The 14,191-nt window shown below is 37.2% G+C and overlaps 2 protein-coding genes across 2 annotated transcripts; both read right to left on the reverse strand.

Annotated features, from left to right (window-relative positions):
- Positions 1 to 916: 916 nt before the first annotated feature.
- On the reverse strand, positions 917 to 2,752 carry tpbgl (trophoblast glycoprotein-like). The gene is made up of 2 exons (XM_042741841.1): positions 2,502 to 2,752; positions 917 to 1,850 (listed from the first exon to the last, which is right to left on the reverse strand). The coding sequence occupies exons 1-2, from the start codon at positions 2,750 to 2,752 to the stop codon at positions 917 to 919; spliced, it is 1,185 nt and encodes a 394-aa protein (XP_042597775.1).
- Positions 2,753 to 3,896: 1,144 nt separating this feature from the next.
- On the reverse strand, positions 3,897 to 11,582 carry tmem222a (transmembrane protein 222a). Its single transcript, XM_019105334.2, has 6 exons — positions 11,429 to 11,582; positions 9,316 to 9,400; positions 9,197 to 9,228; positions 8,575 to 8,671; positions 6,568 to 6,698; positions 3,897 to 4,385 (listed from the first exon to the last, which is right to left on the reverse strand). Exons 1-6 carry the CDS (start codon positions 11,545 to 11,547, stop codon positions 4,298 to 4,300), a joined length of 552 nt encoding a protein of 183 aa, XP_018960879.1. The 5' UTR covers positions 11,548 to 11,582; the 3' UTR covers positions 3,897 to 4,297.
- Between the last annotated feature and the right edge of the window lie 2,609 nt (positions 11,583 to 14,191).

The following is a 14,191-nucleotide window of genomic DNA, read 5'->3' on the forward strand; positions in this document are numbered from 1 at the left end:
CCTTCATTTCCCTTCTTTCCTCAACCGTGGCGAAATATCGAGGACACAATCTGTAGCAGCGAACGCTGTGGGCCGCACCAAATAATGTGATGGAGAGGAGCGTTTCAATCTGGTGAACAGGTTATGAGATATAATGGAGACCATAATTCAGTCAAATAGGGTTAGATACACATGAGAAGTCATTCAGTGCGTCTTCAAGTCTTCTTATAACCTCTAGAAAATTTGGCGAGACAACAACAGACTGATAGTTTGAGCTCATGAAAACCGGCTGATAATCAACAGTTTTTTTGCGGTAAATCTTGTCAAAAAGTTTAATTTAAGCAAATAGATGTGGGTTTTGTGGCTCCGCACTCTTAAAAATAAAGATTCCCAAAGGGTTTTTTCACAGCAATGCCATTAAAGAACCATTTTTTGTTCTTCAAGGAACCTTTCTTTGATCAGTGCTTAAAATAAACAGTTTTTCTTAGTGTTAAAACATTTTAATAATCTAAAGAATCTTTATCGTTTATCTGTTTATACTGTAATCCTACACAATCACGAGTTCAACCTTTTTACAATCTCCTCTTGTTTCTGTCTTGACTCGTCTTGCATTGGTGGATTTTGCAATTAAATTGTATATGTATCAGCGTCAGAATTGGGGAGTAACTAGTTACAGAATTACGTAATTTAGTTACAAAATAAATGTAACTGTAATCTGTTGTAATGTGTAATTTCCAAAGTAACCTTCCCATCATTGATAAGCAAATATCATGCATTTATTGGCACTGCATCAGTTATCAGTCAAACATGTTTCTAATGAATAATATCTGCCAACCACTAATGATTTTCCATCTATTTAGAAAACGTCAAGCACACCTCTTTGCTACAAACTGAAATGTCAGGACATCATATCTACAGAAATGGGTTCATCGTGCAGTTAAAGTGTCACGTCGGATGGGATCTGTGTGATACGGGCATCAGTGGAGATGTGTGCCAAACGTGGATCCATTCGAGGCCGACCCTGCTGACCGTGTGAAACGTGACCCAGTCGTGGATCGGAGTCGATTTCGTAACGGTAATGATACCCCTCCAGCACATCTCGACATGCTTCATATATGTCCGTGATCCACTTCTTAATACCCTTTCGATTGAGGTAGACGACAAAGAGGAAGACCATGCCTACGAATCCCAACACTAATCCAAGGAACACATAGGATGTTTGTAGGGATAAGTCGGTGATCTCTTCGCGAACATCACCGTAACACCCCAACGCCTGCGCGCTAACACCCCGCAAAGATGCGCCACGAAGAGAAGCAGGGAATTCGCAATACAGCCTGTCCACATCGTCCACCCTGACCTTTGAACTGTTTAGCCAGTTTGCGAACTCTTGCGCTTCGCAAGTGCATGCATACGGATTCTGACCCAAAAGTAAACGCGCGCGGCCGAGTCGCTCCAGCTCGCGCAGACCCTCGTCGCTGATAGTTCTGAAGGCGTTTCCAGTCAAGTCCAGCTCTAGAAGTTGCTCGACGCCAGAGAAGGTGCCGTTGTAGACGGCCACCAGAGAGTTGTTGCGCAGATGCAGATGCTGCAGGTTCGGAAGAGGAGCGAACATCCCCGGAGGTAAGAGGACGAGACGGTTGCCCGACAGATCGAGGCGCAGCAGGTTTGTAAGCTCTCCCCAGCGCAGGGCGGTGATGAGGTCCGTCAGAGACGTGTAGTTATAGAGAGACGAGCGCAGGCTGAGCTCCTGCAGAGGACTGCCAGGCACAGAGAACGCCTCGGGGTGGATCAGAACCAGCTGGTTGTTGTTCAGGATTAGAGAACGCAGCGTGAGCAGAGAGGAGAACGCATGTGAGCCGATCTCCATAATACTGCCAGAACACAGAGAGAGAGAGAGAGGATTTTCAGCAAGAGCACATCACTAAATCTGTGTTAGAAGAGTAAAAATACAGACTATAGTGTTAGATAGATAGATAGATAGATAGATAGATAGATAGATAGATAGATAGATAGACAGACAAACGATAGATAGATAGACAGATAGACAAACAGATAGATAGATAGACAAACGATAGATAGATAGATAGATAGATAGAGAGACAAACAGATAGATAGACAGATACATAGACAAATGATAGATAGATAGACAGATAGATGGATAGACAGATAGATAGACAAACGATAGATAGATAGATAGAGAGACAAATGATAGATAGATAGATAGATAGATAGACAAATGATAGATAGATAGATAGATAGATAGATAGACAAATGATAGATAGATAGATAGATAGATAGATAGATAGATAGATAGACAAATGATAGATAGATAGATAGATAGATAGACAAATGATAGATAGATAGATAGATAGATAGACAAATGATAGATAGATAGACAAATGATAGATAGACAGATAGACAGACAGATAGATAGATAGATAGATAGATAGATAGACAAACGATAGACAGACAGACAGATAGATAGATTACTCTAGACAGTAGACTGATCGTGTGTTTCTCACCCGTTGTCGCTCAGGTTCAGGAGTGTGGCGTTCTGCGGTCCGCTGAAGGCGCTGGGATCGAGTCTGGGAATCGCGTTGCCGGTGATGATCAGGCTGCTCGCGTCGCGTGGGATCGCGGCGGGGACGCGGTGGAGCGCAGCAGACGCGCAGCGCACCGTCCGCGGAGCGTCAGAACACTCGCAGCGCGGCGGACACCACGCGACGCACGCGGAGACGCACAGCATCGCGCAGACGAGCGTCAGCGGCATCATCCTCGCGGTCCGGAGTAAGTGCACATGCTGTCTCACTAACAGATTGAGCAGAAACACCTCTGATCTCTGAGATATGAGCGCGCGAGGGAGGGTGGAGCTGGATACACATCCACTCAGCGCTCAGGTTAATATGAGCTGTTATAGAGCCGCTCGTGCTTTGTTCAGATGGAAATTGCACTGTTGGGAAATATTAACATCACCCATCTTTCCTTTGTCATGCATTAAATTCCCAACTATACAGCTGTAAAAAAAAAAAAAAACTACAAACACATTTGATTAGTTTGTTGGGTTTAAAATGCTTAAGCAATTAATGTTGAGGATGAAGACAGTATTGTGTTTTTGTGCATAGTGGATGGAGTTTGTTGGTATTTAATGTGATTCTCTACACTTCTGTGAACTTGAGAACTGACTATATGCACATCCACTAAAAATTAACAAAATGCATTTGATTCAAACACATTCAGACGAATCAAACATCATGCAAAAAAAAGCTTGGAAGCTTGTTTTCCAGATTTAAAAAAATAATTTAAAAATGTAGTCCTAATTGTGACATTTTATCTCACAACTCAGACTTTTTTCCTCACAATTCTGAGAATATCTTTGTTTCTTGCAATTTTTTTTGTCATATCAAGTCATAACTATGACGTAAAAAGTCACAATTAACTTTATTTTTAATTCCGTTGCAGGAAAAAAAAACAGAATAAACTCAAAATTTAAACAAAAAAATAATAGAAAAATGTACAAATTCTGAGTTTATATCTGTCAATTCTGTAATAAAGTTTATTCTCACTTTTATTTTCCAGAATTTTTCTTAAACGTCAGCATTGCGAGATGAAAAAGTTACAATTACTTTTGTGTTTTTTTACATTTTGATTTCTGTGTTGAAAACAAAAAAGAAACACAATTGCAAGCTGTAAAGTCAGAATTGCAAGAAAAAGGTCAAAAATCTGAGTTTATATCAAAATTTTCTCAGAATGGTGAGTTTATATCTTGCACCTCTTTTTATTTTAAATTCGGTGGCAGATATAAAAACAGAATTGCAAGATGCAGCATTATATCCACAAAAACATGTATGCTTGCTTTCTTTACAATATTATATGCTGTGCATCTTAAGTGAGGACAAACATTAAAAAATGAGGACACATTACGGATATACTGTTGTATTTGGTCATACAATATAAATGAATGAAGACGTAAACATTAAAAAATCAAAAGGAATGAAACTGGAATTAAGAAAAATGTACAGACTCCATTAATGCAGAACAATCTACGCCTGAGAACATTCAGGATCATTTAAAACAACTGATGAAAACATACTCATTCTCATCATTTTGACAGGAAACTGCTGCCATGTTTCATTCATTCAGCCCCATCCACGTATACGTGGTATGATTATATTACAAATATATCAAACGCTAAAGCTTATGTGATGGAAGAGTCCCTGTAATTGACTTCCCAAGGTCTCGTGTCTCCAGATGCACAGAGGTCTCTGTATTTCAGCTGCTCGTGGTGATCCTGAGGTGTACACAGCAGCTCTCTCGGTCATCATCGCAGGTTGAGCGCGAGGGCGATGGTCACGATGACCCCACAAATCATCAGGAAAGGCAGCCAGGTCTTCAGGAACCCCACAAAGCTGCAGGACACGAGAAAGAGAGAAAGACCTTCGAACGAGCTGCTCGATAAAAACATCAGCCCACATAACATTACAGAGTTAGTTTAAACAAACGGACGATTCTGTCATTATTTATTCCGCTTTATGTCGTTACAAACCCGTTTCTAAGCAGGGCTTCTGCAGGTTTCATGAAGGTCAATTTAAGACTTTTAAAGACCGAGTAAAGACATTTTAAGGAACGCAACGAGTTGTTTTAGCAGCACTTTAAATAATAAAAATAGAACTTCCCACCAATCTCCATTACTTTTTTAATCATAGTTCTGTTTACAAATATTAGAATATAAATAAATAAAAAAAAATCACACTTCAAAAAAACACATCAAAAAAATTTATGTTCCTCCCAATTAAAATTTCAGTCCAAATGTCTAAATATTCTTACATCTAAAAAGTAAAAATTAAATATCTGCTACACTGCAAAAAAAAAACAAATCTTAGTATTTTTGTCTTGTTTTCCAGGAGAAATATTCCCAAACGTTCTTGAATCAAGATGCATTTACTTGAGAAGCAAAATGACTTTTATTATATTAGATATTAAGTCTTCTTTTCGGAAAGATTTTGGTAGTTTTTGCTTACAACAAGAAAAAATATCTTACAATGGCCTCCGAAAAATAATCTTAAGTCAAAAGGAAATCAAGTGCAGTTTTCTTACCCCATTGGTAGATATTTTTTCTTTTTTTAAAATAAAAACTAAATTGTTATATTTATTTTGTGAGAAAACAAGATTTAATATTTTAAGTCATTCTGCGTCTCCATGAAATGCATCTTGATTTAAGGATGTTTAGGTATTAACAAAACCAAAATACTGGAAGATATTCATTTTTCTGCAGTGCATGCAACATTTAATGCAGTGACTTCATGAATTTTAGACTTCCTGCTATGATTTAAGACCTGAATTTGTTGAAGGGCAAATGAAGACTTTTTAGGGCCTGCAGAAACATTAAGTCAGGTTTTAAATGACATTTTTTTTTGCTGTAAAATGATGACTTTTGAGGATAATCTTACACAGAAACCCACTATCCATCTCTCTCTCTCCAGAAAAGTGTCCTGCTGTCCTCTACACCGCAGCGCTGAGACCCCCAGCGGAAAAAACACTGACATCTAAAGGGGAAACACGGCCCCTGCGATAAATCATTCAGTCAAAGGTAAGGACACGCTGACTTCTAAAAGCTGAGGCTGTATCGTGTGTATCCTTCACAGAGAAGGCTATCCCAGAATGCACTGAGCAGATGCAACAAGGGGATTTTGATTATAAATCAAGGTCTTAAAACCTCTTAATTCTCCCTTCCACAAACGAATGGTTTAAAAGGTCTCAAATCTGAAAAAAAGTCATGGCATTAAATGTTGCAAGTAAACAAAAAGTTTAGTTTAAAGTGTTGAAGCTTGGAAATGAATTAAAAAGTCACGATGGTCTGTTATTTTCAATGTTTGAAGCACTGCAAATACAAGACATTTACATTTAGGGACCATTTAGATTTATTGTGCTCCCTTTAATTTATCCCTTAAATTTTCTTCACTTAGTCTTAAAAAGTTTTAAAATCTTTTACCGTTACATAAATTAAAGTTGCTACATTTCTCTTCCTTATTGTGACTAGAGTACATCCGAGTGCAACAATTTAACAGAAAAGAATAAACGTGGGGCGGGACTTGCTTCTGTGCATCAGTTGTTAATTGGATGATGTGATATGGAGGCGTGGCTTTCGAAAGTGTATGCAGATGAGCGCAAGCTTGCAGGGGTGGAGCTTAAGTCTCGCATACATCACTAGTTATGCAGTTATGATATTATAATCTCTTCACAAGGTCAAGAAATATATGTGACCCAGGACCACAAAACCAGTCATATTTTGGTGAAATTTAGAAAATCATCTTTAAAGTTGTTCAAATGAAGTTCTTAGCAATGCATATTACAAATCAGAAATTGAAAATATATTTACGGTAGGAAATTTACTAAATATCTTCATGGAACATGATCTTTACTTAATATCCTAATGATTTTTGGCATAAAAGAGAAATGTATAATTGTGACCCATACAATGTATTGTTGTCTATTGCTACAAATATACCTGTGACACTGATGACTGCTTTTGATCGATAACATGCATTCAAAAACAACAACAGAATTTCGTTCATCTGTTGTGAAGCTCACCTGATGTGTTTGCTGTGGATGAAGGACAGCAGGCAGAGGTTGACCATGTTCCAGGAGGAGCTGTTATCATAGCGCATGAGGTTCAGAGCCATGGCCACATGAGAGTGACAGTTATCACAACACAGATTGTGCTGCAAACACAACAGAACAGAGGGTTGTACTAAAGGGTCGTTCAAATCAAGGACAGTAATTATAATGATAACAATGCACAGTGGAGTCGCAAATTTTGCACAATACATAAATTGTGTAAACAGGTGGATCTCATGAAAACATGACATTTTAATTCAATAACATACAGGGTGAGCATTCTTTCTATTTTTCCTGCCTGGGATTTTTAAGTTGCCTAAAGTGTCCTGGGCCTGTATTCACGAAACATTTTATCATCTCGCCACTAAGAGTTCTCCTAAACAGCAGTAAAAGTTTTTAGCTTTCCTCTTAAAACCTATTCACAAAGCTTTTACTGAGGAATAGACAGAAGAGTAAGGGGGCGGGGCTGACCTCATTGCTATAGATGATGTCAGCGTGCTTATTAACTATGCACACAGTGATTGGCTGATAGAAATATTGTAGAGTGCAATATTATGTTGCCATATTTGTGGAATACTCTTACTTAGGAGTCTTAAATTTAGGATTAACACAGCCTACTACTACTACTTTTAGCCTTAAGGTGTTTTGTGAATATGGGCCCTGGTTTTTGTCTTTTTCTATTCCTATTGATGGTCTCTTTATAATCTTCATACATTATTTTAGGGGTGTGCGATATATATATATCGTCTGCGATAATATCGTAGTGGTTGTTTAACAACGTGCAATTCAACATTATCGAGTATTTTGCAAAAACTGCATGATTCAGTCTCATAAAATACATTTAGAACGATCACAAAATTCAAGACATGAAATCATAAAATTTATACAAAAACATAAATCAATACAAATGAAAAATTGATTTTTTTTCTCCAAAAACTCCAAAAACTGCCATGATTACAAATGAAATATATATATATATTTTTTTTACAACAGTTCAATAAACAAGAAGTTAATTAAGAGACTTGCATTTTCGACACTATATTGCCTGTTTTTGCAACAGCAAAAATAATTCCAAACACTTCCACAGCACTGTTTTGTTTTGCGTCTCTGAGCAACATGACAGTGATTCATTCCTGAATGAATCAACCGTTTAAATGACTCGGTTCAATCGCAATGACTCACTTATTAACAGTGACATGCTGCCACCTACTGGCAGTATTAATTTCAAATTTAAAGTATCTTTTTATTATTTAAGTTATTTCTAATATCAGAATTTAACGTTTTATGTTTAATATATATTAAAAAAATGCATTCGTAATTGCAGGTTAAATGCATTCAAGTCCTGCACTAAACATTAGTGTGTAAATTCATCTAAATGTCACTTCAAATGCAGCTTCTGTGTTTCCTCTGCACTGCAAAGATTAATTTTGGTGATAATGATTTGCTTAGTAACAGCCAAATGTCTTATTATTCTAATTCCCTTATTAAATAGAAGAATTTGACTCAAAAGATGATGCACACTTTTAGAAAAATGGATTTATAAAGGTAAAAATGCCCATAAAAGGTAAAAATCTTATAGGGAAAGACTAATTTCTATCACTGCTGTGAACTGACCACCACACAGAATATGAAGAATATCAAAAACTTTAGGAGTCAGCTGCCCACATTAACACACTCAGCAAAATATCGTCTAATTCCCGTTATCGATAAAATCCCAGAAAATATCGAGATACTATTTTTTGTCAATATCGCACACCCCTACTGTAGATCCTGCCTTCTTGCATGAAACAATTGGTCAGTTATGCACAACGCCTGCATGCTATTGATCAAACTATTTTTCAGTCGTTACCTTCAGCAAGAACGAAAACAGTAGAAAGACAAAGCCAAAACTCAGACATTTTAGGCACTTTAGTAATCCCGTCTGGGGAAAACAAGGGCATATGCTCACCCTACAAGCACACATTACAGTAGAGCTCTGACCATTCTGTTTTTGTACTCCTCGGATGCCTCATGCACGGCTAAATCCCAGGCGTTCGCTCCGCCGCCGTACACTTTATTCTTATCCAGCTTCCAGTACCTAAAACAGCAGTCATTGAATTAGTCACACACTGTATTCAGTCTCACATGCACAGGTGATATCTGTCAGAAGCTAGGTTTCCAGCCAGCTATTTTTATGCACATTTTGGGATATCGCATAAACTACAATGGAAACACTTTCACTGAAATAAATTTCTTAATCTCATTGCACAGCATCTAAAATGCTAATTCTCTCATTCTAAAATGCTTGAGCAAAGTCTTGTCAAAGTGCTTCGTTATAATTAACTCCCAGAACAGCAGACTCCGAAAATAAGATAACATGACCGCATTTCGTCTGCGCGCTCCGAAGCTCGTAATTTATTGTTTTCAAAAATGATTACCAAATTACATTTTTCTTCATAATATTTAGCACAAGTTATTTAGGAAGTGATGATTTTGTTCTCTTCAACCGACTGGATGGATTGCTTTATTCGCAAATGTTTTATGCGTTATTCCAATTTTGCTCGCAAGTTTAATTCGTAACTTTGGATGGAAACATAGCTACATTCACTGGTTTTAAACTCACTTTGTTGGTTTTCCAAACGCCATGTTGTCCTCCTGCGGAAAATAGAAATGAAAGTAGTAAGTGCATCAGTGCATTCATGATAAAAACACAGTCAGCTCAATCATCAGAAATAAACTCACTGATACGAAATAAGGCCCTGCGAAGTCCCTGATCACACCGGTGGATGTGCAGATGCCCATGTGACCAATGAAGGGCAGGAACCACCTGCAAACACAACAACAACAACAATAATAACAACTAGTGCTGTCAAACGATTAATCACATCCAAAATAAAAGTTTTTGTTTACATAATAAATGTATGCGTGTATGTTGATGTGTATATAAACACAAACACATTCATGTATGTATATATTTAAGAAAAATACATAATAAACATAAAAAAATAAATTTATAAATAAAACAAAATATATAAACATAAATAATAAAAAAAAATAAAAGTATAACCATATCAAATAAAATAGCCCTTTCCAATCACAAAAATTATACCTTAGGCCATAATAAACATAAAAAAAAATCAAATGGTTTAAAAAGGTAATACTCTACCGTGCGACTCCACGGTGCAGGGACTCTATCGCATTTTCTACACCTTAGCCACTTCTGTTTCAGTTTTAAACAACTAAAGTATTGTGTTTCCAGCCCTACTAAATCAATCATGGCAGCATTCCTAACAACCTGCGCACTCCCCCCTACTTTCTTTTTTCTATTGACTGGAAATGTCAGTCTGAAGTAACTGCAGATTTCTGCATTATCTCTAATGCTAAACTCATGTATGGGGAATAAAACCTTTACTCCTTCACTCTCCAATAATTAATGTCTCCACTGCTAAAGAGGACAAACTGGTCTATCTCTATGCTTGGAAAAAAACCTTCTCTGCTTTGAACAATATCATAACAAAATCAATTCGTCACTCTGCTCTTTAAGACCTTTTTCTTCCCTCCTTTGTCCTCCTCCTCACCCTCCTCCATCAACTCTAACAGCTGACGACTTTGCCACGTTCTTCATTAATAAAATTAAAACCATCAGTGCACAATTTTCAAGATATCTTGGAGAGGTGAGGTGTCCAAGTCGCAACATCTAACTACTGGGGTGCCTCAGGGCTCTGTTCTCGGACCACTTCTCTTCTCTGTCTACATGGCATCATTAGGTTCCGTCATTCAGAAATATGGCTTTTCATACCACTGCTATGCTGATGACACTCAACTCTACTCTCATTCCATCCTGATGATGAACGGTAGCTGCTCACATCTCAGCTTGTCTAACAGACATTTCTTGCTGGATGAAGGAACATCACCTTCAACTCAACCTTGCCAAGACAGAACTGCTTGTGGTTCCAGCAAACCCATCGTTTCATCTCAATTTCACCATCAAGTTAGACACATCAACCATAACTCCTTCAAAAACAGCCAGAAACCTTGGAGTTATGATTCATAACAAACTAACAAAACCAGACCACATTAACAAAACTTTAAATTAAATGTTCCTCCTGGTGGAATGACCTGCACAACTCAATCCCAGCAGCTGAGTCCTTAGCCATGCTGCAGCTCCTTAGGTCTTCATCTTCAAACCTTTATCGTCTTAATGAGCCGAAAAGAACACTCACACCTCTATTTACAGTCTGCACTGGCTACCCATAGCTGCTCGCATAAATTCAAGGCTTTATGTTTGCCTACACCTGCTCTGCACCCCTTTTTACCTAAATTCATTACTTCAGACTTATGTCTCTATGCGTCTAAATGTCTTTATTCTTCAAAAAAAAAAACTTTCACAGACTTTTAATTAAATGCTTTTCTAACTCAATCTTTTTTAGCCATCTTCAAGAATCTATCTTTATATGTTTTCTGTTTATTCTATTATTCTTAAAAAAAAAAAACAATCTATTCTACAATTTTAAAAAAAAAAAGGCCTCTAACACTAGCTTGTTCTAAAAAAAACCTATACAATCTTACTTCTTCAATATAAACTAAAAAATTAAAAAAGTTTAATCGTTTGACAGCACTAATAACAACATTTGTTATAGCATTTGACAATCTCTTTAATGGTTTTGACCATTATGCTCATTTGAGTCACTTTGGATAAAATCGTCATACATCAGAGATGTCAACATGACGGACATGATCTGTGATTTACTCGCTTGAAGTACGGATAAACGCAAAAACCGATAAGTGAGGATTATATGAGCACTGGAGTGTTATTGTTGTGTAACAGAACACAGCGGCTCCGGTCGCTACTCACGTCAGAACCGGGATGGGGGTCCAGACGATGCAGTGCGGATAACGGCACATTTCTTTGTCGATTTTCTCGAAACCGCCGTGATAGTGCTTCATTGTATCTATCTCTGTAACATCCGCCATCACAGTCTGTGCGCGGTGACGTCACCGCGACGGCGTACAGGCGCCGGAGTGTGTGTGCAAGTCTGCGTTTATTAGATCAAAAATGTGTGTGTGTGTGTGTGTGTGTCTCTTCTGCTTGCCAAGGCTGCGTTTATTAGATCAAAAATACAGGGAAAACAGTGAAATATTATAATAGTTTAAAAAGCTGTTTTCTATATGAATATCTGCTAAACTGTAATTTAGAATGATTTCTGAAGATCATGTGACACCAGTGTGACACTGAAGACTGGAGTAATGATGCTGAAAATACAGCTGCACATCACAGAAATAAATTACACTTTAACAGAGATTCACATAGAAAACAGCTGTATTAAACTGTAATAATATTTCACATTTATCACTTTATTTTTGATCAAATAAATGCAGCCTTGAAGACCAGAACACCCCCCCCCCCCCCCCCCCCCCAAAAAAAAAAAATCTTAATTATTCCAAAACATTTTACAGCCAGTGAAATATCACATATTACATATATAATATAATTAATATAGCCAGTGAATATAATATAATATAATATAATATAATATAATATAGGCTAATAGGGTTTTCTTTTTGTCCAAAAAGTAGTAGTAACATCATCAAGGTCAAAGTGACCGGTGTAGATATGCACTTAACTGACTTCATAATTTCTTCCTGTATGAAAGTTCCTGTAAGAAGGAGCCCCGGTGTGAGAGCAGGTGTGGCTTGTGTGTTCATTCTTACTGTAGTGTGACATCTGGGGCAGCGTGCGGCTTCCTCCATCACCCTAATGACTCCGTTAACTGTACTACTCTCACAGTGTGCTAACTAGAGCACAGCTGCCTCTCTCTGACACGAGGCCAGCGGATACAGGAGGAATCTGGGGCTGGGATGTGTTCTAGATCATTCCATATTAAAGCAAAGGCCATTCTCTGAACTACAGTAATGTGGACTGTGTTACATACTACTGTAACTTACTACACAGTGAATACTGCGCAGGATGCACTGTGTACCTAAAAACTGAGTGAACTGTTGCATAATATACTACACAGTATACTAATGCAGCTTATATCGTACACAGAGAAAATAGTAAACATCTCAATTATCTAGTTTTTTTTCCCCACACACACACATTAAACAATGCTTTTTATACACAGTTTTTATAGTTATTTTAGTACAAGTTAAACTGAATTAAAATGAGAGATGCCTTGGGAACTATAGCTGAATTATTTTACATTTTTATTTTATTTCAGTTAACCGTTATTTTAAACTTTATTTTAGTTTCCTTTGACTATTACGACCATGCACTGAACCAACCCAAATACTTTAATTTATACCAACAAAACAGATTTTTATGGGTTAAATCAGGTGAAAATCACTCTTTAAGGTAACAACTACAGTGTCTTGGGAATAAATATAGTTATTGTGATTAAGTTTTATAAGTCTGATCAAATAATGAGTCAAAATATAGAAATGCCAACATTGCAATGGAAGGTGGCAAATGTAGTGTCATTCACAGTATGCATACTACATAGTATGGTATTCTACACACAGCCCTTCTGCCCTAGATGTGCGCTATACTTTCCTCATTAGTGTATGTAGGTCAGGTGGCCTTTAGAGGACACAGGGTTTGCGGCAGCAAATGAATAACACACGGAGCAAAAAACTAACTATTCAGCAAGAAACAGACTTTGAATAATTGTGGGCAGGGAGAGTGCACGTAACACCTTCATCAAAGTAGCGCGCAGGGATTCGGTGGCGAAGGTATGTGCGTCAATTCAGAGCGACCAATCAGCTGCGAGAATCACATCTGCGCTGCAATCTTGAGGATATGCTTTAGAGACAGTAAAATAAAAAAATAAATAAAAAAGCTTAGTAAAATCAAAATAACATTTGTTCTTTATTTACATTAGAAAGCCACTGGTTGCATGTGTTGTTTTGTGTTCAATCATTCATATGTTAAAAACACAAATAAGAGAGATGCATCACAGGCTTTCTGTGGGTCTTAAAAGCTCTTAATTCTCCATTTCACTAATTAAAGCTAGCTTATACAAGGTCTTACATTCATAAAGTTACGGCATTAAATGTTGCATGCACTGCAAAAAATTAATATCTCGTCTCATTTTCCAGTACAAATATCTAAACGTCATAAAATCAGTGCATTTAATGGAGATGCGAAATGAACATATGAAGTCTTGTTTTCTGAAAAACTGAAAATGAAGCGAGTTTATGCTTAAAACAAGAACGGATATCTGTCAGCGGGGAATGAAAACTTGTTTTCCCTTTAAATTAATGTGATTTGTCTGAGCCCACCGAAAGATGATATTGTTTTAACCATAAGTTAACTAATTTTGATCATTTTCTTGGATTTCTTGAAGATGTGAAAAGCAGAAATCGAATCAATTGAGTGAGTCATTTACTCCGGAGCCGCTCTGATTGATTCAGAGTTCAGTTCAAGTGATTCACTTGCAAAAAACAAATCAAAAATCTTCAAATTTCGCCATCGCTTGTAATGACTTTAAAAAGCACGTTTATTCATGTATATAGAATCAGTTAAACCATTGCGTCACAAAATGATTCACTGTTTCGAAGCGCTCCAACAGAAATCACATCTTAAGGCCTGTTCACACCAAAGAGAATAAAGATATAG

Source organism: Cyprinus carpio, chromosome B16 (assembly GCF_018340385.1).
Source record: "Cyprinus carpio isolate SPL01 chromosome B16, ASM1834038v1, whole genome shotgun sequence".
Classification (NCBI taxonomy): domain Eukaryota; kingdom Metazoa; phylum Chordata; class Actinopteri; order Cypriniformes; family Cyprinidae; genus Cyprinus; species Cyprinus carpio.

Excerpts from the sequence above, each read along its gene's own strand:
- tpbgl (XM_042741841.1), bottom strand. The coding sequence starts at position 2,752 with ATGATGCCGCTGACGCTCGTCTGCGCGATGCTGTGCGTCTCCGCGTGC. Across the intron at positions 1,851-2,501 it reads CTGAACCTGAGCGACAACGG|TATTATGGAGATCGGCTCAC; the intron begins GTGAGAAACACA and ends GTGTTCTGGCAG.
- tmem222a (XM_019105334.2), bottom strand. The coding sequence starts at position 11,547 with ATGGCGGATGTTACAGAGATAGATACAATGAAGCACTATCACGGCGGT. Across the intron at positions 9,401-11,428 it reads ACCCCCATCCCGGTTCTGAC|GTGGTTCCTGCCCTTCATTG; the intron begins GTGAGTAGCGAC and ends TTGTGTTTGCAG. Across the intron at positions 4,386-6,567 it reads ATCCACAGCAAACACATCAG|CTTTGTGGGGTTCCTGAAGA; the intron begins GTGAGCTTCACA and ends CGTGTCCTGCAG.